At 42.3% G+C, this 24509-nt stretch overlaps 1 protein-coding gene across 6 annotated transcripts in view; it reads right to left on the bottom strand.

Annotated features, from left to right (window-relative positions):
• Positions 1-24509, bottom strand: part of SGPP2 (sphingosine-1-phosphate phosphatase 2) — a 142731-nt gene that overhangs the window by 54706 nt on the left and 63516 nt on the right. For 5 of the 6 annotated variants that reach the window (XM_059928808.1, XM_059928805.1, XM_059928806.1 and 2 more), the window contains 2 exons: positions 6338-6517; positions 3533-3622 (listed from right to left, as the gene is read on the bottom strand). In XM_059928808.1, the coding sequence (XP_059784791.1) occupies positions 3533-3622; positions 6338-6517 (270 nt within the window). Of the gene's footprint in view, positions 1-3532; positions 3623-6337; positions 6518-14619; positions 14666-24509 lie in introns of those variants that run through there. The other variant, XM_059928810.1, reaches the window with a different exon arrangement.

Raw genomic sequence — 24509 nt, 5'->3', positions numbered from 1 at the left:
ATTTATATGAAGCTGGCAGCCACCTGAATGACTCGTGTGCCGTGAGCCTCCTAGCTGGGTGCGACGAGAGCCGTTCCCGCTGTGGACACAGTGGGTGCCTATACAGCACCTGTCCCCACTTGCGTTCCACCTTCCAACTCTTCTTTTGTCCAGGCTTTTGCCCTGGCCCAGCTCTAAGGGACAGTCTAATAGGTGGCTCTCAACCCTGGCTGCACACTGAAATCAACTGAGGAACTTTGAAAAAACACCAGTGCCTGGGACTGTATCTTTTATTGTGGTTAAAAACCCCACATAGCATAAAATTTACCATCTTAACCGTTTTGTGTGTTTTTTTTTAATTTAGTTAATTAATTAATTTATTTATGGTTGTGTTGGGTCTTCGTCTCTGTGCGAGGGCTTTCTCTAGTTGCGGCGAGCGGGGGCCACTCTTCATCGCGGTGTGCGGGCTTCTCACTATCGCGGCCTCTCTTGTTGCGGAGCACAGGCTCCAGACGCGCAGGCTCAGTAGTTGTGGCTCACGGGCCTAGTCGCTCCACGGCATGTGGGATCTTCCCAGACCAGGACTCGAACCCGTGTCCCCTACATTGGCAGGCAGATTCTCAACCACTGCGCCACCAGGGAAGCCCCCTTAACTGTTTTAAAGTATACAGTTCAGTGGTATTAGGTACATTTACATTGTTGGGCAACATCACCACTACCCACCTCCAGAACTTTTTCATCTTCCCAAACTGAAACTCTGTACCCATTAAATGATGACTCCCCATCCCCCCTCGCCTCAGGTTCTGGGAACCACCTTCTATTTTCTGTCTTTATGAATATAAGCAAAATCATAGAGTATTTGTCTTTGGTGATTGGTTTATTTCACTTAGCATGATGTCTTCAAGTTTCTTCCGTGCTGTAGTGTGTGTCAGAATTTCCTTCCTTTTCAAGGTTGAGTAATATTCCATTGTATGTATCTATCACATGTTATTTATCCATTCATCCATCAATGGACACTTGGGTTGCTTCTACATTTTGGCTACTGTGAATAATGCTGCTGCTATGATCGTAGATGTCCAAACATCCCCAAATATTTTCTTTAAAGTTTTCCATGGGATTTGAATGTGCAGCCAAGGTTGAGAACCACCAGTGTGTGGCAGTCCCTAGAGAATGTGAGGAGTCCAGAGGAGAGGCACGCCACCTTAGTTGGCCTGATCCAGCTGTCCCATGCTAATTATAATACTCATCACAGCCAGCAATCAGTAGCTCATACATCTGTCTCCATCAATAGATTCGGACACCTGGGAGGGTGAGGTAGATTTTGTTTACCTCAGTATCTTCTAGATCTAGCTCCAAGCCTGTCACCCTGCAGAAGCTTATTAAGTTGCTGCTATATAAAGACAACCAATCCATGATTCAACTCCATCTTTCTATTAAAACTAACCATTCCCCTTTGCTACTAGAAATTATGTACCCTGGGCCATGTCTTTGGCTCTGGAGCCTGACTCAGACCTGGGCCTGAGTCAGGGTTTCAGATCTTTTTTTTTTTTTTTTAATTTGTTTAACTTTTTGGCCATGCTGTGCAGCATGTGGGATCTTAGTTCCCCGACCAGGGATCGAACCCACACCCCTGCTTTAGAAGCGTGGAGTCTTAACCACTAGACCGTCAGGGAAGTCCAGGGTCTCAGGTCTTTATGAGACAAAGTTATACGTGTGAAGGAAGTCCTGCACAGCAATGGTGGAGCAGGACGGGGGTGGGAGTTGCTACTGCCCCTTGTTCCAGTTTTTTCTGGAATGGATGCTCCAAAATGAGTGGTGGGACCCATTCCTTGCATCTCAAAGAGAGGTCTAAACGATCTTCCCCACAAATTTGTACTTCCCTACCCCCTAACCCACTTTTAAAACTAAAGACAGACACGTAGCTGGATTTTTATTGAGGTGGGTTTTCTGTCCCCTCTATTCATGCCTGCAGCTCCACATTCTCATGTTTACTTTGGTTTTAATTTTAACCTGAGTTCCTAAGATCGCTTTTTATGAAAACCAATGGAAATTAAAAAGTAGCCCCAGATAAAAGAAATACTCAAACACCCGAGAGGGTTCTGCGTCATTCCATATTTAAGTCTGTGGACGTATTTGGAGAGAACCTCTTTATAATGAGGAGCAGCGGTGTAGCAAATTGAGAATGCTCTTCTCCCCTCTCCCCTTAAGTCTTAGAAGTCATGAGACACACTGTGCAACGGGACGGGAACAGCAGGGACGTGTCTTGGTAGGTAGATAATAAGACTGACCCCTCATTGCTCCCGTCGTATTTTCAAAATCTGGGCCCCCTGGCACCGGGCAGCGCTCCAGGATCAGGGTAGGGCAAAACCAGCAAGGTCACACAAACGCAGGACTTTATTTCAGACCGGGATATTTTGTTCATCACGGAAAGTTTCTGCATTGATTTTGATTTTTTAAGTATCGCATGAAAATCATTTCTCTTGATACTGGAATTGTTGGGCACCCCTTCCATTTCCTGACTGACTTGCCTCACCCTGGGTCCAGCCCTGACTCCACTCACGTCCCCGCTTTCCTCGCAGTTGTCATTTGTTTTTTTCTTAAGAGGAAAGCATGATGTTGCTCTCTGAATCTCACGCAACCACAGACGTCTTTCTCCGGGTTTACTTCCTCCCTGTCCTCTTCTTCTGCCCATTTTGACAAACTCTCTCCCTAAATCTGTTCACCTCTGCGGCTTCTGCCGTTGCACACCTCCCCGCCACCTTTCCCAGGACGACCCACATCAGGCACCAGGAGGAGAAACAAGAGGGCCAGTGAAGGCCGGCCTTTCCCTCTGAGGTCTTTTGCTAACATAATTTTTCAGCTTCACATGAAGGGTAACACAATAAGCAAGGGCCTAGTTCTTTTTAAAGAAACCTTTCTTGCAGCAATTATGATGATAAACAGTGCCCTTGGTAAACCATGGCCAGCCTTACGCTCTGGAACTCCAAGGTAGCTGGCTGGAACACTAGGAAATAGAATTGAGTAATTTTAACTGTGCTACCTATGGAAGCCCTGAAAAAAATTCCTAATATGGTTAAAAACGTGGAAAGCTCTTTAAATGCAAACCCAGTATGGAAGGAAGCAAGCTCATGATTTTGGGCTCTTTTGACCCGGTGGGACTCCTACCCTGCAAGGGCAGCTGAGACCCCCAAATTTCACACCCACATCTTCGAGGACCAAGTGGAGAACTTCATCCATCACTCACATCCCTGACCCTGGGTGTTTTTCTGCACCTCTTGTTGCATCATCAGTAAACCAGCATGTAAACAAATTACCTGAATCTTTGTTACCATTCTAGCCAATCTTCAAAGTCATGAGGGTCTAGCCCAGTTCAGCTGCCTTCGTATCATCTTAATGATTCATTACTATTATTATACATGTGCCATAAGATAATAATTCCTTAATTCCTTGGCCTGATGGGAAATATAATTACATATGCAAATCACTTAATAAACACATACTAGCCACACTCCTATGCAGATAATCACCCCGAGACCTGCCCACAAAGGCTTACCAGGACTGTATGCATCCCCGTGTAAAGTCTGCTGAGACTCACCAACGTGGAAAACACCACAGCCATCATCAGTCCCAAAACAAAGGGATACTGCAGGGGGCGAAGAGAAAACAAGGACATTAGGGCAGGTTCAGACACATACACTTTGATGCTGTGGAAGGGAATAGGATTTCTGATCCCATAACTCCTAGTCTCAATGTCATACTCCCTAGACCAGCAGTCTGATGATCTAAAATCACTTGAAAAATGGGAAAACTAAGGAAAGAGAAGGGGAAGATGCCCAGGAATATAGTTCTGGAAGGAAGTTTCGCAACATATTGACATGCAAATAAGACACGGTAGAGAACTTGACCTTAGCTATTGTGCTACAAGTTTTAATGGAGTAAATCATTTTTTATTTCTACCTATTTTTAGATTAAAACTTATGAAATATACAGTATTTCCAAGAGGCAAGGTAGATAGACAGTGCTGTAATTTGGAAGTCCAACTAGCTACTTTCCCATCATGCGCTGTGATGATAAAGCTTGGCAACAATCAGCTTCTTGAGAGAGCCTGGGAACAATGGCCCCATGTTAAGACTGGGCATATTTCTGTACAGATGTCAAGGCAAGAGTCCAGACTTCACTGAATCTTGACATTTGCTCGTGAGTAATGAAAACAGCTGGAGGAATCTGGCTAATGACGAGTCATATAAAGAACACACAAATATTCTGCTTATGAGCTAGACACAGAGCTATAATCCAGTTGCTTCAAGTACTAATGTCTGTGGTCTTCTGTGGTGATAAGGATAAAGATGATAGAGAACTGTCTATATTCTGTGAAGTGCGTTATGGTCACTATCTCATGCATCTTCGCACAACCCTATGAAATAGCTTCTATTACTAGCCCCAGTCCACAAATGAGGAAGCCCTTAACCTTGATAATAAGTGGCATTAGTATTGAACTTTAGCACAAAGATGCTTGCCCATCAATCACCCCTCACAACAGGAGCCGGGGCTCAGAGAGGTGCAATGACTTGCCCAAGGTCACACAGCCAGTAGTGACACAGTCTGAACCAGAAGCCACATCTTCTGAGTACAAGTCCAGCATGTTCTTTTCAATGCAACATCTGAGTATAATAACACAGGGTTGTGCATCTTTTCTTAAGATTTATCATTAACTGGGTCTCTGATTTTAATGGAAAAAGTGTTGAAAATTAATGAGTTAATGCATTCAGAATTTAGAGGCTGGTATTCGCCTGAACACATATTTATATAAATAAACCCATTTTTAGAGCTACTCATGAGTAAATAACCCCAAAAGCTGAATATATTTATTATTAAAAATTAAATAGGAAAGAAGTGCATAACAACTCAGGCCTTAAGAAAACTATTGTGGGACTTCCCTGGCGGTACAGTGATTAAGACTCCGCACTTCCACTGCAGGGGGCGTGGGTTTGATCCCTGGTCGGGGAATTAAGATCCCGCATGCCGAGTGGTGTGGCCAAAAAAAATAAAAAGGAAAAAGAAAAGAAAACCGTTTCATCACGTAAGCTGTAAAGAAATTTTTAAGAAGATCCAGGTGGCCTTAAAATGAGCATATAAATGATTGTTGTTGCTTTCCTGCAGTCAGTGCCACTTGTTGCTTTTTTCCTAAAAGAATCATGTTCACAGGCTTCTCTGGATGCTGACAGCAGCCTGATGGGGGCCAGTGTTGGGCCCACTATGTCCTTCTGGGGCAGACGGCACGGGATATGACATAGCTCAGAAGTCTGCATTCAATTAATTCCGATAGTACTGGGGAGCTCAGACATTGTTTGATCCTAGCATGGCATTTAAGTTACAAAAAAAGATTATACCTAGTTGGATATAATACTATACTTGTCCCTTTCCCATTTAGGAAACTGAGATCTGACCCCAGGTGATGAGGTAGAAGACCAGGTAGAGCCAGGACCTGGCACTAATCTTATCCTCTTCCAACCACATCAGGCTGACACCCCATTTCTGTACAACCTGGAACCCGGAACATCCCTGGGTTTCTGGTGTAGAGGGGCAGGAGAAGCAATACTGTCATTTACATACAAGACTGCGAGGGTTAATGAAATCTAAATTTTCCAACGGGTAAAATGTAAAATTTCTGAAATTAAGCACAAAATTAGAGCAAGAGTTCTCAGAAAGGAAAAATAAATCTCCAATGCAGTAATAATATAACTTTTAAAAGGTCTTACTATAATTGGCATTTAAGCAGATATTAAGTGAAATTCTTCTATTTTCAACATTTATTAATCTCCTGTCATTTAGACAGCTTTCTAGAAAATATGGAATGATTATTTCTAACGGTTGAGCCCCCAAAAAAGGCAGAGACATCTTTGGGGGCTAATTTGGGAACAGACTGTTTCACCCTGGGCCCTGGGACATGTAGCTGGAGAATTGGTGAAATCATCTCAGCCCTGGAGGATCATAAACCCCTCGAGTCTCTTGCAAACAGAGGATGAGAGCACCTATTCAAGTGCCATCTGATCGGGCAGCTCAGGGTGAAAATGCTTTCGGGAGCGGGATACCACACACCCTGGTTATGTTTGTGGTGCTGTTGTCATTATTAATGGTGTCCACTTTCACCCTCGGGCACAACCTGCTTTGGGTACTAAATCATATAGTCACTTCATTTATAAAGAAATTGTCACTGACTGCTCAATAAATTTTTGTTCCCCATCTTTATTTCATAAACTTCAAAGTCCTTCAAAAAAAGAAAATCCTGAAGGGAAACTCTTTGCTGCCTCGTTGTAGGGATGGTGTCACACGGGAGGAAGAGGTGTCAGCGCCTTACCTGGTACCTGTCCATGGTAGAGATGAGGAGGGTGAAGGAGATGGCGGTGGCTGCCATGGCGTGGGTGGAAGGCATCCCATATTCAGCAATCACTCTCTTCTCCAGTTTCACCACAGGCGGGGAAAAGGGGCGGGGCCACTTCAAGACATCCTTGGCCACCTGGCCAATATACATCACCAACTGCCAAACCAAAGGATGGAGGTAAGTCTAACCAAATGAGCAAAATAAATAAACTCCTAGGTTCTATGAATTTATTTTGAGGTTTCCTTTTGGTTGGCTGAAATCACCTTTCTCTCTGACCCAGCTGCCTATGGGGAAGTCTTGTAGGAAGACATTTTAGTTGTTAAAAAGAAAAACAGGCCGGGACTTCCCTGGTGGCGCAGTGGTTAAGAATCCGCCTGCCAATGCAGGGGACATGGGTACGATCCCTGGTCCGGGATGATCCCACATGCTGCGGAGCAACTAAGCCTGTGTGCCACAACTACTGAGCCTGCGATCTAGAGCCCGCGAGCCACAGCTACTGAAGCCCGCGTGCCTGGAGCCCGTGCTCCGCAACGAGAGAAGCCACCATGAGAGGCCCGCGCACCGCAACAAAGGGTAGCCCCTGCTCTCTGCAACCAGGGAAGGTCCGGGCACGGCAAGAAAGACCCAACACAGCAAATAAATAAATAAATACATAAATAAATAAATTTCTAAAAATAAAAGAAAAAAGAGAAACAGCCCTTCTGGATTCCAGAGGGTCACTGGGCAGCTAAGATATGACACTAACACATGTCTTACTTATTTGGTCATATCTTTAACATTTGTACAGCTGGTATGTGTGCCAAGCACTGGTCTAAGAACTTTACAAATATTAACTCACTTAATCCAATAATACCTGTAGAATGCAGACCCATTTTACAGAGGGGTAAACCGTTGTACATAGTAAGTGGCAAGACTTATCGGATTCAGATCCAGAGAGTTTGGCTTCAAAAAATATGTGCCTTAAACTACCACGGTAATACCTTCGGGATGGTCCTGGACTAAGATAATCTAATACTCAAATCAGACAGCCCTTCAAGTTTCAACCAAAAAAGTGACTTCTGGAACTTCTGGCTTAAAATATTTTGAATGCCACTTTTACTCCTGATGTATGTAGTCAACATACTGGATATAGTTTAACTTTTTTCAGTAATCGAGAGCATCATACAATAAATGGCATGACTATTTTCAACCCTAAAATAAACACAACTCAATCTGGAAGTTTTTCAATTGATTTTTTTTTCCATGATGCTATTAATAAAAAATCCCTTTCTCTTTTTCCCTTAAAGTACAACATAGATATCAGAATTGATTTCCATACCCTCCTGAGATGAATAGGACTGTTAACAATAGACTTATTTATTTTGTCAGAGAGCTTCACAGGACATTTCCGTGACCTGTTATAAAAGAGGGAGAAGCAACCCATTCACTTAAGTCTCTGCATTTGCAACCCAAAGTGTGGTCTGAGAACAGACAGCATCCACACCACATGAGTGCTGGAGTTTTTTTTTTTTTTTTAATGTATTTATTTATTTATTTTTGGCTGCTTTGGGTCTTCGTTGCTGTGTGCGGGCTTTCTCTAGTTGTGGCAAGCAGGCTTCTCATTGCGTTGGCTTCTCGTGTTGCCGAGCACGGGCTCTAGGCACGTGGGCTTCAGTAGTTGTGGCGCGCAGGCTCAGTAGTTGTGGCTCACGGGCTTAGTTGCTCCACGGCATGTGGGATCTTCCTGGGCCAGGGATTGAACCCATATCCCCTGCATTGGCAGGCGGATTCTTAACCACTGCACCACCAGGAAAGCCCATGAGTGCTGTTTTAAGATGCAGAATCTCAGGCCCCAGCCTGTACCTACGGAATTGGAACCCTCATTTTCACAAGACTCCCGGGTGGTTCGTGTGCACATGAGAATTTGGGAAGCACGGCCGGCTTTACACTGTATTCTTGCACAGGTCACTTTGTCATGGGCTTTAATGATAAACCTCCTCATCTTACCATGATCGCATTGATCTTACTAGGGCTTTACTTAGCTTGTGATGGATGGAGTCACTTAGCTTTGGAACAAAACCCGCTATGAAGGACTATTTCAAAATACTTTTGATTAGTCAGCCAGATTGCTTTAGAGTTTCCCACATTGTGGTGCTTTCTTTTAACTCATCTAGTTGCCGGTGAATTCTGAACATTATCCCAGCACACTCAGTATCCCCCAGAAGACGCTGCATATGTTTTTGTGCTCTGCTGCCACTTTGCTCTGGGTTAAAAATCAAGAACCACTGTCTGTGCACAGCAGGCCAAATCCACAGGCTTTAAAGCCTCAGTGACAATCACTCCAAATTCCATAGCTGTGATTTCTAATCAGACTTTGAAACTTAACCTCTTTACCATCCCCTTATTACCAGAAACTACTGTTTTGGAAACCAGCTTACTCTTTTATGTTTCTGCCTCTCCCTCCTGTGAACCTATAAAAACCACATCAGACCGACTATTTTCTGGGGAGTTGGAAAACTTGCAGATGTTGTTGACTACTAAGAATTTCTCAGAAGATGCTAGGATATAAATGTTTCTCAACCCTGCCCCTTCCCCACTCATCAACATCAAAAAGAATATTACAGGCATTATGACTAACTCTAGTTCACTCAAAAATACACAGAATCTTCAGACAGGAAACGTTAAAATCATAGAGTGAAGACAGACTGTGTGACCCTCATTCAGACAAAATTTAATTTCCTTGAAGTCCATGAGTTTCTTCGGCTTCATTTATCTTTTGCCTTCTATGTCTGAAGGATGTTTTTAAGAATGAGGACAATTGTTCATTTTATTTAAAAGTGTTCCCATAGCAACACACTGTTTCTGATCAATAAGTTGCAAATAACAATTACTGTAATGACAGAGCTCTTCAAACCAGAGAAAGTGGAGCTATGTTTTTCAGGTTGTAGGGAAAGAGTACCACTCACAGGGTGATGAGTCCTGTCTCTGTCAGTTTGCATTCATTACAGCAAACCTACGACGTGCCCAGCCCTGTATTAGGTCTCCAACCTTGAGTGGGGAAAACGGTCACGCAGAGGATCTCATCATAATGCAAATATGCTTTGGAAAAAAATTATCCACAGAATTCTATGGGTATGTATATATGTAGAGACAGACTTGGGTTCAACCCGAGACACCAGGAGCACTGAGGTGGAATGTTAAAGGAAGATTGTTTAAGATGAGGGGTGGATAGAGAAGCATCCACTTCGCAAGAATAGCATGAGCAAAGACTTAGAGAAGTGATGTTGGGTGGTATGTAGAGGGACCTCCGAGGCAGTTAGGACCAGCGGAGTTTAAATTGTGGGGCACACCATGACACATCAGTTAGAATGGCTGAGATGAAAGGAACTGACCACACCAGGTGTTGGGAGGATGGGGAGTACCTGGAACCCTCATACAGCACTGCGGCAGGTGCAAAACGATACAACCACTTTGGAGAAACAGTTTGGCAGTTTCTTAAAAAGTTAAAACATATGATTTCCATATGACCCAGCCATGCCAATCCTAGGTATTTACCCTCAAAGAGTGAAAGCACAAGTCACGCAAAGATTTGTATATGACTGTTGATGGCAGCTTCTTTGTAACGGCCCCAAATCGGCAACAACCCAATTTCCATCAACAGGTGAATAGATAAACAAATTGTGGTATAATCATACAATTGAATACTTCGCAGCAAAAACAAAAAAATAAACTATAGATATCATGCTACAGCATGGATGAATCTTAAAATAATTATGCTGAATGAAGAAGCCAGGCCAAAAACAAACAAAAGTATATACTCTATGATTTTGTTTATATAAAATTCTTGGAAATAGAAATGACTCTATAGGATAGAAAGCCGATCAGTGGTGGCCAGAAAGGAGGGAAAGAAGGGTAGGAGGGAGGGAGATGCAAGAGGGAAGAGATATGGGAACATATGTATATATATGTATAACTGATTCACTTTGTTATAAAGCAGAAACTAACACACCATTGTAAAGCAATTATACTCCAATAAAGATGTTAAAAAACAAAAAAGAAAAAGAAAGGAGGGAAAGAAATTACAAATGGGCATGAGGAAACTTCTGGGTAATGAAGCTTTAATTATGTCTTAACTATGTTTTAATTATGTCTGTCTTAATTATGGTGATAATTTTAGGGGTATGTACATATATCAAAATGTACCAAGTTGTACATTTTAAATATGTGTAAACTTTGTGAATACACTAAAAATTATTGAATCATACGTTTTAAAAGAATGAATTGAATAGTATGTGAATTATACCTCAATAAAACTAAGTACGTACAGTTTATTGCCTGTCAGTCACATCTTAAAATGTTGTCTTAGCCAGCTTGGGCTGCTATAACAACCAACCACAGACTGAGTGGCTTATAAACAGGAATTTATTTCTCTCAGTTCCGGAGGATGAAGTGCAAGATCAAGGCACTGGCAGATTCAGTATCTGGCGAGCGCCTGTTTCCTGGATCACGGACAGTCACCTTCATAGCACTCAAAGAAATGGGCTTTCAAGCCATGAAAAGACATGGAAGAATCTTAAACGCATATTACCGAGTGAAAGAAACCAATGTGAAAAGGCTACAAACTGTATGAATTCATCTATATGACATTTTGATAAAAGCAAACTATGGAGATGGTAAAAAGATCAGTGATTGCCAGGGGCTGGGGACATGGGTAAGTGGTGCACAGAGAATTTTTAGGGCATTGACACTATTCTGTATGATACTCTAATGGTGAATACACATCTTTACACATTTGTCCAAACCTATGAAATGTACAACACCAAGAGTGAAGTCTAATGTAAACTAAGGACTTTGGGTGCCAGTGTAGGATCCTCAGTTGTAACAAAACGTCCCACTCTGGTGGACGGTGTGCATGTGTGGTTTCAGGGGCTATACAGGAACTCTCTATACTTCCTGCTCAATTTTTACTGTGAACCTAAAACTACTCTAAAAGTAAAGTCTATTAAAGAGAGTACTATGGCAGAAGAGAACTATTTCTCCATTTAGTTCACAGTAAAAGAGTATAATGATTAACTCAGTATGGCTTGCCCTCAACGGAGGACTTTGCTCTGTATTGTTGAAAGGCCCTTCTACCTAAAGGGACCAAATTAAGTTCCATCATCCATCATGCTCCTTTGGGCTGAGGCCCCCAAGGCCTATGTGTAAAAGCGAAAATCCACGGGGAGGCAGGACCGGAAGCAATTATAGCTCATTAACGCCTCAGCAACCTAGCTGGGTCCCCTGCATGGTGCTGATGGCGCTGGGGCCCCGTAGCGTTTCATGATGAGGAATTAGCCTACTTGCTTACTTCTTCCCTAATTAACGTATAGGTGGAAAGAAAATCCATTTCTCTGGATTGTCTACTGTTGACCCCAAGCAGACAAAAGGCTTTTCTAGAGAACCAATTCTGTCAAAATGAAATGTGTCTTCACAAGTTAGAAGAATTTCCAATCTGGGATCTGTCCTTGATGGTTGGGCTCTTTGGGGTCAGCAGAGAAAACGGTGCTTTTTCTCTCTTAATGTGGTGGGCCTTCCTAGTTATTACAATCCAAAATGACAATTTTTCTATGTCTAACACAGCTCTGATGAACAGAATTTAGTCTTCACGCCCGGATAAATAAAACCCAGATAGTTCAGGAAATAGAAGATCCTTGAAATAACATTACTAGTAAAGCAGCCACAGGATCTTAGAGAACAGCCATACATTTATTGTTTACGCTCTGAGACTGCTGCCTGCCCCCACTCCCACCTCTGTCCTCCTCCCAAAGCAAAGTGTGAAGGCTCCACTGTTATTATAATAAAAGCTGAATCCTCTGCAAAACGGAGGGAGCACCGAGAGGCTCTTTTCAAACTACACCCGCCCTCCCCCCAAACACACACACGTTATGATAAACTCTAACGTCTTTCTTCCCTCTGGCTACACCCTCAGCCCACGTCACCATGGGGAAATCACAGTGCAAGCGATTAACTAACAGGGATGTAAGGTATCCCTCAGGTCTCATGGGACAGAAACACTGTGAATCCCTGGGATTGACAGTCTATCCATGGATTTGTTTTTAAGAAGTCAGGAATTAGTTTCATCATTCTAGAGAACAATGAGATGTAACCCAAAGACCACAGCTTCTCTACCCATCCCGTTTCTTAATCTGTCCAAATTAAGCTCATTCCCCTTCTTCTCAGGTTACTAACATGGTAATTTGGATAAAGAAAGGCCAGACACCAAACCGTCTCACTCCTAGGTACATACTCAAGAACACTGAAAATATATGTCCTCACAGAAACTTGTACATGAATATAATATTCTTAGCATTATCCTTCACAATAGCCCCAAAGTTTAAACAACCCAAATGTTCATCAACTGATGAATGGATAAACAAAATGGGGTATATCCTTACAATGAAATATTATTTGACCTTAAAAAACAACGAAGCACTGATACATGCTACAAGGATGAACTTTGAAAATAGTGTGCTAAGTGAAAGAAGCCAAACATAAAAAGGACAAATATTGTATGATTCCATTTATATGAAGTGTTCGGAACAGGCAAATGCACAGAGATGGAAAGTAGATTAGTGGTTGTCTAGGGCGGGATGAGGGGGTGGCGGATGGGGAGTGAGTGCTAGTAAATATGGGGTTTCTTCTTAGGGAGATGAAAATGTTCTGGAGGTAGACACAGGTGATGGTTGCACAACTTTGTGAATATACTAAAACCACTGAATTATATTCTTCAAAACGGTTAATATTAATTGTAGCCCACTGAAAAAAAGAGAAACTAGACATAAAGATGGGTTCTGAAATACCTCTTCTATGTGTCCTTGAAGTCTTTTGCTCCAAAATGTTATTAACAATGCCTTCAAATATTGATTCAATAGAAGCAGCTATGGCTTCTATTAATATTTTCTTCAAAAGTCCTGCCCAACTCTGCTCCAAACCCCAGTTCTACAGGGCACTGAGGTGGCGACCACATATGACACAGAGAAAGCTGCTGAAAATCTACCTACTCAAACCCATGAGTATGGGATTCATTTTAAGAGCAATTTTAAGCTCTGGAGGCTTTTCAGATCAACAGTTTTACAAAAAAGACTGACTGCACTAGCCTGTGTGTGTTTTTGTTTATTCAGTGTTCAGTCATTTTTTTTCTCCCTAGAATACACACTGCTCTGTGGTCTCCTATTTGGCTTCAGGGAGTGAATTAAAAGCAGGTCTTTGTTATGGTTATTTGGGAACATTCTAGAGACTACTGCTTACCATCCAGTGTAAAAAGTTGTTTTCAACTGGTGAATGTCCTCTCCTGCTTGTGGCATTATTTTTATTTACTTTTTAAAATTCACGGCCCTTCTATAGTGTATGTCATGTGGGTTTGTGTGGGTTTGTGTGTGTTTGTGGAGGGTGGTGTGATGGTGAGTCACTGGGACAAGCAGGTGTAATTTCAAACTAATAAAATTTCATTCCACGCCTGAAACACCAAAACAAAGAAATTGCAGAGCAAACACCGTAAATCACAGAAGACTCTCAGCAAACTGGTCTTGACATATTCCAGGTTCTGTAAAAATGGAGATACAATAACGAAAGCACAAATGGCAGGTGAGGAAAATAAAATGACTAAGTGACAACATTTTCCTGTTCTTTCTAATGCTCCATTTTTTCAAGCTCAGATCTGCGTCTGAAATTTTTGAAGACAAACACTAAAGGTACAAAGATTAGTAATTAAGTCATAGATGTATGCATGTATAGCTTTAGGAAAGTTACTTTAAAACAGTTGAGGTTTCTTTTCGTTATTAAGGAGGACTTGGGTTAAATAATAAGTGATATTTGTGCAGTGACTTTTTAAGTGTATTTTCATAGACATTATTTTAATATTCATATCATTCCTGTTTTACAGATGAGGAAATTGAGGCTTAAAGAAGGTGAACGTCCTCCTAAAGAAAATACAATGTGTGTAGAGAAGCTGGGCTTGAATTTCGCTCTGATGCCAAATCCTACGGTCTTTTCACCACGCCCCCCCCTCCCCCAACCTGGCATGACAATTATTACTGAGACCAGATACCTATTTTTAAAGAACCCAAATTCTGTGATCCTAACCCATTATATCCATGTAACACTCACTAGAGGCCACCTGGCTGCCCTTGGGGCTAAGGGATTAAGATGTCGCATCTGATGAGACAACTGCCAAATTCTTATCCACACCATCCCACCAGTAACAGTTCAGCAGAAGCCTGGGACCAGTGTCTTTTACTCACCACTGGATAGATGTCACATCCAAAATGATGCCCACTGAGGGAATTGGTGTCTTCAGTCTTAGGAAATGTAGAGCATACAAAAGTTAAAATCATGCATAAGCCCACCTTCCTTCGGACAGCTAACCAACCACAAAAACCTGGAAACAACTCTAAATGCTCATGACAGGACACCAGTTAAATTATGCAACAGTTAATAAAACATTGTGAGATATACTGTTAAATGAAAAAAGAGGCAGCAAGAGTATATTTTGATCCCATTTGTAATTTTAAAAATCTATTTATAAGTAAATGCATGTAGGTTACATGAGGAACTGTGGATACTGGATCCACTGCGGGTTAGAACTGAGGGCTGGGGTGGGTGCCTTGGGTGCCATTTGAGTTTTTCATGCAAAAACAAATAAGGCTTGCTTCAGATAACAATGTAATCACTGCTAAGAAAACTTACTATTAGACTCCTCCCTCACATTTCTTATATTTTGTTCAATTTTATTCATTTTTATACTGCAGGTTCTTATTAGTCATCCATTTTATACACATCAGTGTATGCATGTTGATCCCAATCGCCCAATTCATCACACCACCATCCCCACCCCCCACTTTCCCCCCTTGGTGTCCATATGTTTGTTCTCTACATCTGTGTCTCTATTTCTGCCCTGCAAACCGGTTCATCTGTACCATTTTTCTAGATTCCACGTATGTGCGTTAATATACGATATTTGTTTTTCTCTTTCTGACTTATTTCACTCTGTATGACAGTCTCTAGGTCCATCCACATCTCTACAAATGACCCAATTTCATTCCTTTTTATGGCTGAGTAATATTCCACTGTATATTTGTACCACATCTTCTTTATCCATTCATCTGTCAGTGGGCATTTAGGTTGCTTCCATGTCCTGGCTATTGTAAATAGTGCTACAATGAACATTGGGGTGCATGTGTCTTTTTGAATTATGGTTTTTTCTGGGTATATGCCCAGGAGTGGGATTGCTGGGTCATATCTAAGTATATTAATTGTCAGTCCTGCTGACCCTAGAAAAAAATAACTGCAAAATAATGCTGAAAGATCAAAACCTTTATTTTTACAGACCCCTGAAAGCACAAATGCAATAGACATTAGCCACATGCCATGTTCAACTTTCTCATCTGATTAAAACCGCAAACTATTCCCATCTCCAAGTGTGCTGCCACAGGTCTTTGTGGGTAACCCAGCCAGCCAGCCAGCCTAGGAAACAGCCACACACACACACACACACACACACACAAAGGCATTTAAGTACACATGTCAATTAAATATAGTCTCAGATTTTGATGCTGGCGTGGGTTTTGTCCTCAGCAAGCACGTCATCAAACATATTTCTCAGTATGACCATGAATCTGGCCAGAGCAACTGCTTGGGGGATCTGATGATCCACGTGGCCTCTAAGGAGTCAGAGTCCTGGGCTGTCCTCCCTTGCAAAGGCATGAGGGGCAGAGAGAGGCTCTCAGCCACGGAGGAATCCCTGTCTCAGTTCTACCCCCAATACTCCAAGAATCTTCCATCCTCTCTATACAGGTACCATCAGGAGTGGTGAGAAAGGGGGGCACTTAAGAGTCTTCCTTTGTTGTGTACCATTGGTACCAACAATAAAATCCACACTGTGCACAGTGGGGGTACAGATGAGGAAATAAAACCCATGGGGACACATAAAATTGACATAATTACTGACATTATAATCCTGCACACTGTAATCACAAAAAAAACCCAGAACTAAACAACAACAAAAAAACCCCGCTGGTCTGTAATTTACACATTGATCCGAAGCAACCAGGGACTGAGCCCTCTGTCAGCTTCCAGTGGGAACAGTCCCAGAACAGCTGGCCTCACATCTCTCTTGAAGGTAGACTTGAGTACTGAAGGTAAGTGAACCAATATAAATCTACGCTCTTAACACTTACAATAAAACAACAAGAATTCACCACCAGCCTTCTCCTCTCTTTATATTATTTCAGCCCTAAGACGTTTGAAATCTTTCATAATATATTTAATAAAACGTATGATTCAATCATTTCACTATATAGCTTTTGCTATAACAGAAGGACTCCTGACCATCCTCACTGTACTACACAATCATGCTCTTGACTCTCATCCTTTCATGTCTTTTTTTTTTTGCTTATTTTTTAATGGGTTATTTGGTCTGAACAGAGTTATTTTTACCAGAATCAAAAAAAGAAAAAGTTTCAAAATTTCCCTAGGCCTCCCAAAGCAGAATGTTCCAGAGTAGGTGATGAGGGCAAAGGGATGCTCTAAGTGATATCCTTTGAATGGGCATCTTTTCTTCAACTAGAAATAAATCAATTATGGATCATTTAACATCAAGTTTCAAAATAAGACAGAGTACTTCAACTTTTTATGCCTTCTATCCATACTTTTAAAAGGCAATTCTACTCTGTAATTGAATAAGTCTCAAAAGACAGAACTCACACAGAGTAAACCCTTTGTCTGTAGTGGTACCATTTTTAATACTAACCGTTTCTAATATTAGCCTCCAAAATGAGCTCTCATTCTCCCCAACACTCTTGTCTTTAGCAAGAGCAAGCTAGAGATTTTTCAGCACATGCATTAATAATGAGCTGCTGCCCCCTTGATCTAAATCCTCACTTGCTTATACATACATCATCTTGGGAGCCATTGAGATGTTAAAAACCAACATCGCTAACAGCAGCCTAAATATGGTGTGTGTTATAAAGCAAATATGAGCTATGCTCTGGCAGTAATTCAGGAAAACACTATTCTCCACCTTCAAAGGACCCTCCCTGGGAAGTCGCTCTCTTATTTTTCTGCGTAGATGTAATAAGAAGGGGATACTGGTAGGTTAAATTTAAATAATAAATTTATGACCTGTAAATTTTCCCAAGACATTTTCCTGTACATATCCTGATTCCTGGTGATTTAAGAAAAAAAAACTTAATTGAGCAACCCTAGGCCAACTTCCCTGTTTCACCATATTTTACAAATGTTCCCACCATTTTATCACCCATGTTCTGTGAGCGCAGCTATCTGTACCTCACGGAGGGAAAAACTTATGAGGATGGTATAAGGAACAGCTGTCCAGACCTTTTTTTAAAGCTCGGGTCATTCTAGTGGTACCCAAGTAAACTTGTGTTTCTCCATAAAGACTGAGAAAGCATTTGTCTTAAAAATGATGGTCATAAAAACAAAACAAAACAAAATGTTTTAACCTGTCCTTCCCACCTTCACCATCACCAAAAACCCAAACCCACAACAAAAGAAAAACAGCTCTGTAGAACTAAACGATTTGGGTTTTTGTAATGTGTCTCATAATTTTCTGGAAAAAAAAAAAATTCCACTGGAAAAAGCACAGACTTTTTTTTTTTTTTTTTAATGTATGTATGTATGGATGGATGGATGGATGGCTGGCTGGCTGGCTGGCTGTATTGGGTCTTCGTTTCTGTGCGAGGGCTTTCTCTAGTTGCGGCAAGTGGGGGCCACTCTTCATTGCGGTGCGCGGGCCTCTCACTGTCACGGCCTCTCTTGTTGCAGAGCACAGGCTCAGTAGTTGTGGCTCACGGGCCTAGTTGCTCCGCGACATGTGGGATCTTCCCAGACCAGGGCTCGAAACCGTGTCCCCTGCATTGGCAGGCGGATTCTCAACCACTGCGCCACCAGGGAAGCCGCCACAGACATCTTTTAAATGGGATTCAGGCTCAGTATATCCTGAAATACGTCTCACCTTAGAGAAGGTCTAGCCTTGAATTACCTTGAGACAAGAGAAAACATGACCACGCTGCACTCTCTTGTCTTTCTACGGAAGCGTCTGTGTATGAGGAAGTCTCTGGACGTGGTGTAAGGTCGGAGCAGCCGTCATGCTGACCCGATGAACCATGAACCACCCGATATTAGGCTAAAGGTCATTGACATTCCACACCTAGTTTTTCAGGCCATCACAGGCTCTCCTTACACATTCAGTCAGAGTTGGGTCATTTCACCTTGGCCTCCGGTCTACAATCTTATAGAACTCAGAAAAGATTTGGGTGGTGGTCACTCAGAAGAAATAAAAAAGATTTATATCTGGAAGGATTAAAGACTTTACAGAGTCCAGTCACACAACTGCATCCACCCAAGTTGTGAATGACCATCAACCACATCTCCGTGGCTTGCCTTCTGAGTGACCAGTCAGCTGTACTACATAGAAAGAAATCTGGATTTGCAGGCAGGCTCACACAACTCTTGCTGTAACCCCAGGGAATTATTTCTCATTGTGAAAGCAATGTCAGAGAAGCACTCGTCCTGATGGCCCTGGTTTGAGGTAGTTCCAGGGGTAGGGACCTTCCGTCTGTCTGGATTTGGTCCCCTTCACACATGCCAGATCTTCTCCCTTCTCCTACTTGGCAAGTAATTTAACATTGAACTAGCTGGTGATAAGAACGGCAGATAATTGTCCCCAGTCCTTCCGGTCTAGGTGTTCTTTGTCTCTAAAGGCTGGTATTGCTGGCTGCATTTCCTTGTGCTAGAACATCTGCACATATGTGGAAGGTGGGGAGGTGAGGAGAATCACCATTTCATGATGAGATACTCTGTCATACAGCAGTCCATGAGCAAACAAAATTACCAGTTAAGAGGCTGGGGAGGAAATGGAGAGCTAAGGAAATGCATAAGAATAAAAACCCAATATGCAGGCTAACAAAATTATGGGAGCCATAATCACAGGATGTAGGAAAGAAAATTCACTTATGACCACGCAGACGATGTTGGTTGTCGGTGAAGGCGCCCTGGATACGTATCTACTCAACTCACTGGGGGAACAGCCAAACGGACTCTCATATTACTTTACACAACATCCATTTCCATTCTCAGGTTGACGTCAAAGGCTGTGCTATCAACACTTGGCAAAGCCAATTTCCCACTCATTTTGAACGACTGTCAACATGATGACCGTGAACAGGGGTAGCTACCAACTCTGTGTGCCAGTGTCGGTCTAAATGCTAGAGACCTGAGCATACTATTTCCATAACACCTTCAATCAGCTGTATGTCTATGAGTACCCCCAACACTCCTCACCTACCCTGCCCCCCACCTTTCCTGGTTATCACTTCTCTTCCTTCCAAAAGGAAATCAGAGACATTCCAGTATAAGTTAGGATCCACACTGTCATGACAGCACTACTCTCCTCCACCCCCATCACCACCACCAGGAACCCCGACTTCACCTCTCACTTGGGAAAATAATGGGCCCTGGTCTGAGATTTAACCTCCCTCCTGGGAAGCATATAAACCTTGTGACAATCTCTTTTGCATGGCCGTGAAGTTCAGGTGGAGGTTCTCACAACTCGGGAACAAAAGCTCTCAGCCAGAGTGCCCTGGAATTTAATTCCTCCTGTTGGTAACACATTTCTGACAAGCCAAGGTTCAGACATACACCTGGTCAGGCCCAAGGTGAGAGCGTACCATTCTCAGTTCTGGTCCAGGGCACCAGCATCCTGATTCCTCAGCCTCCCTGCCAAGAGACCGCTGTTCTAGGTAAGCCCTATGACAGGGCCTGCTTGGGATAAACTTAATGACATCAACTTTTAAAGCGCAACCAAAAAAAATGTAACTCACCACCTCCTGAAAGGAAAATATTCTAAAAACTAAGATTACAGTGCATTTGACAAGGGGTTGGAGACATGTAAATATTCTCTAACCCATCATCTCTGAAAATCAAGTTTCCTTTTCATTTGGCTGCAATCATGTCTTTCCTCTGAAAGACTCTTTTTTTTCTCCCCCCCTTTATCTCCTGTCTTTGCTGCTTCCTTCTCATCTTTGACACGGTATCTTCATTACAAGGTTTCTCCCAGGCAGAGAAGAATGGGTTCTCCTCCCCTGGAGTTAGATGACTGTCCTCCTGTAGAGCCAGTCTTTGAGCAGGAAGGGACAAGAGTCCCAGAGAATCCCCTTCCTGACGCCTGTTCACCGCAGGGAGTGAAGGAAGGAGGCTGGACCAACATAGGCGGAGTGGAGGGGGAGAGAGTAGGCCGCCATTGATTTTCCAGCCGGTCAGTGAGTGATTAACTCTAGCTATTAGGAGGGGCTGTTGATCACACCGTCAGCACCTCCCCAACAGGACTGTAAGTGGGGCTATAACCTCCCCGTGACCCTTTGTAATGAGAGAAGCTTGACGTGAGCTGGCGAGCCTCAGCCTTCCGAGCCAACAGGCACTTCCCATGCTCTCCTCTCGGAGCCCTTTCCTCTGCAATTTCCACATTCCACTGTCAGGCTGGGGTCCCTGTGATGGTGAGCAATGCCAGTAATTTTACAGAACTGTCTGAAGAGGTGCCTTACCAGATTTGAATCACAGCAAATGTTTGGTGTTAGAGTTGGAGAAGACCAACTCGAAGGTGGCTTTCCACTTAAAATCCAGCTGTCTTCTTAGAAGGCTTGCTTGCCATTTAGACTGCTTGGGAACACTGGTTTCCAAATGAATACAGAAACCAATCACAAAGACGGGTGATACATATTGAACATTCTAGATTTGCCATAAGCAATTTAAACATGAGTTATAAGTAAATTATAAGTAAAATCAGCCCCGTGTCCAAAAGCCACCTCCATGGAATAGGCCTTCCCTGACCACCTTACCTAAGACAGCTGCCTGTTGCCACTCTGTCTGCATACCCTGCTTTTATTTTTCTTCATAGAACTCTACCCTGCCTGCACTTAGACTCTACATTTTGATTGTATCAGCCTCATCCCCGCCCCAAGTGGATGCTTGGCCCAGAGTCTGGGACAGTGCCTGGCTCTGGCTCAGTTTTGGACCTTTGCCCTTTCTGCTTATCTCAGCCTGCAGCTTTCTCCCCCAACCCCTCCGCTGGCTGGCTAGTTTTCATCCTTCAAGGCTTAAGTGAAACTAGCACCAAGTACCCTTTCTTGACCACCTTCTCTAAAGTAGGTCTCTGCTCTCAACCTTATTGTGTCCTAAACAACAATCGTATAATCTTTAATTTCTGTATTGATTTACTTGTTACTCTGTTTCGCCTACAAGTAAACCTCAGAAGAGCAGGATGGAGTCTTTCTTGTTCGTTGCTTAATCCCCAGCACTTAGCATAGTATTTCATAACAGGCCCTGGTCAGATGTTTCTTAAATGAATGAATGAAATTTAATAGTTGTTGCTCATCAATTACAAGATAAGAAAGAGACCTGAGGCTCTTTTAAAAAGGCAAATAAAATCTGGTTTCTGGTTCAAAGATCCCTTCACAGTTCAGAAACATATAGAATTACTACTTTCATACTGAAAAAACCTTGGTGAAATCTTGACCAAATCTGTGTCCTGAATTTCCATCAGGGCCACTGGGGAACCACTCAAGATGGGGAACAATTCCATTTTAAAAAGCTCTCTAGGATGCTCCCTTAGCACTCTGTAGAATTTTCTAATGTATCTTTAGCACTCTGGACTGTAGTTACTTCTTTACATCTGTTTCCTCTAGGGGGACAGCTCTTAAATCCTCTTTGTAGAAACAGGCTTTATTTATTTTATTCATTAATTATTTATTGAGTTGCTACTACATGCCAGGTTCAAGGAACAATAAAGAACCATCTAGTAGGGAATATAGATACAAGGTTCAAGGTGGCTTATCTAGAGACAACGCCTCTGCTGAGACCTGGAGCAGGCGAAAGCATGCAAGGAAGTAGCAACAGTAGGAAGGAAGTATAAAGTAGAGCGTGGATACGTCTGCAGTGCAGGAACTGGCGTGGGAGTGGGAGTCGTCAGCAGTTCTGTGATTCCAGAGAAGAGAACAGATAGGCGGAAGGGTTAAAGGTAGAGATTTAGGCAGAAGTCCATTATGAAAGCCCTTATAGGTAATTTTAAGGTGCTTGGACATTAATATGTTTTAAAGAGTGGTTCATGGTCATACTTGCATCTGAGATAGGTCACTCTATATAAGTACCACACGCTATACCGATTGCACCACTGCAGCTCCTGAGATAGGTCATTCTACATGCTGTGGGGAGGATGGATTTGAAGGTCATAAGATAGCTGGAAGGAGATTCATTAGATGGTTCACATGAGCATGCAAAATAAAGATGATGCAGGCTTGAAGTGAGGGAATGTTTCCAGAATTGTTGGAAATCTAAAATTACAAGTGCCCAGTATAGACCAAAAATCTTTACTAAATGAATAAATGCACAAACTGTGGCTCCCTGGAGAATTACACTCTGTTCACTACTCCATCTGAGAAGTGAAGACCTAACGGACATGAACTGTTTTAAGTTGGTTGTCTCTATTTTGTAGCTTTTCTGTTTCATATCTTCCTGTGTGAAGGAAGATCATTCAGATGTTTTGGTTTAAATGTCCTGCTTTTTGGATCTACCAAGCTCATGAAAAAATTAGAGAAAAGAGGTCACTTCTATTGGTAAACAACTTGGGACTTACAGCTTGTAACCAGTATACAAAATACTATGGGACAACTTCTTCAATACTATGTAAATCCTAGCATATAACTTCTAAGTTACATACTAGAATATTTAGGACTGAAAAAATATTCCGTGCTTCATTACTACAGACCTGATCATACAACTGGTTAAATTAAGGTCCTTGAATTAGAATTCAAGGAATTAGAATTAGAATTCAAAGTAGAATACATATTTGATGGAGTTAATCAACAGCCTAGGTGTCCTAATAGAATTAAAACTGACTTCCCATGTATTATTTTAAAATGATATAGCACTCCTTAAAACCCATATTTTGGGGCTTCCCTGGTGGCGCAGTGGTTGAGAATCTGCCTGCCAATACAGGGGACATGGGTTCGAGCCCTGGTCTGGGAAGATCCCACATGCCGCGGAGCAACTAGGCCCTTGAGCCACAATTACTGAGCCTGCGCGTCTGGAGCCTGTGCTCCGCAACAAGAGAGGCCGCGATAGTGAGAGGCCCGCGCGCCGCGATTAAGAGTGGCCCCCACTTGCCGCAACTAGAGAAAGCCCTCGCACAGAAACGAAGACCCAACACAGCTAAAAATAAATAAATAAATTTTAAAAAAAAATCTATTAAAACAATTAAAAAAAAAAACCCATATTTTTTGTGGACTGTTTATCCCTTAGAAACAATAATAAAACAAGGTGACTGACTGGACACAGCTGAGAAGGAGGTACCTTACAGCAAATTCTCAATGTCTCTAGTTAATGCTGGGAAAGCCAGCTCTAAAATATATAAAGCGAGAGAGAATAAAAATAAATATTGGGGGGTGGAAGTTGCTTTTGTAGTTACATTTGAATATAGTTATCTCTAACGCTTGTGATTTGGAGCTATAACTACAAAGTTAGTAAATCACTTTGTGTTTGAGCAGCAATCTAGTCTCAAGTGTATGTGAAATACTAGCCTAAGCAAAATGACTCCTCCTCATTTTCTTTGTTTTTCAAAAGGTGCTTTGGTTAGAGGAAGAATTCAAATGCCTTCCTGAAAGCTATTCTGCAATACAAAAGATTGTATGTTGCATAAGGGAAGTAAACACAGAGTAAATTTTGCTGCAAATGATCTTGGAAAGTGAGAACTGTAGTACAGCACGTGGAGGGACTCCCAGGTTGAATTCTCTGCTTCCTTGCTGTCTTTATCAAATAAAAAACAATCTGGATTCAGGCAAGGATAGCTTTAGTTGAAAGGATTATTGCAACTGGGAGACCTCTCTGATCATAAGATCTGTGAGTGTAAGGTAGCAGGTATTTTGTCCAGATTGGCCAGTGGGGATGGAGTTCAAATCATTTATAAGATAAAGAGTGGGAACTGGAGGGTCCGTCACTGACCTTGTCACAGGTAAACAAGGGGGGTGGTGGGGGACCTGTAAGTCTTGTCTAAGTCACATGGGGAAGGATGGTTCCTTGTAGTAAATCATTCCTAGAACACAAAAGGGTGGGTGAATTATCT

Source organism: Balaenoptera ricei, chromosome 7, assembly GCF_028023285.1.
Source record: "Balaenoptera ricei isolate mBalRic1 chromosome 7, mBalRic1.hap2, whole genome shotgun sequence".
Taxonomy (NCBI): domain Eukaryota; kingdom Metazoa; phylum Chordata; class Mammalia; order Artiodactyla; family Balaenopteridae; genus Balaenoptera; species Balaenoptera ricei.
This window is presented reverse-complemented; position numbering and strand designations above follow the sequence as displayed.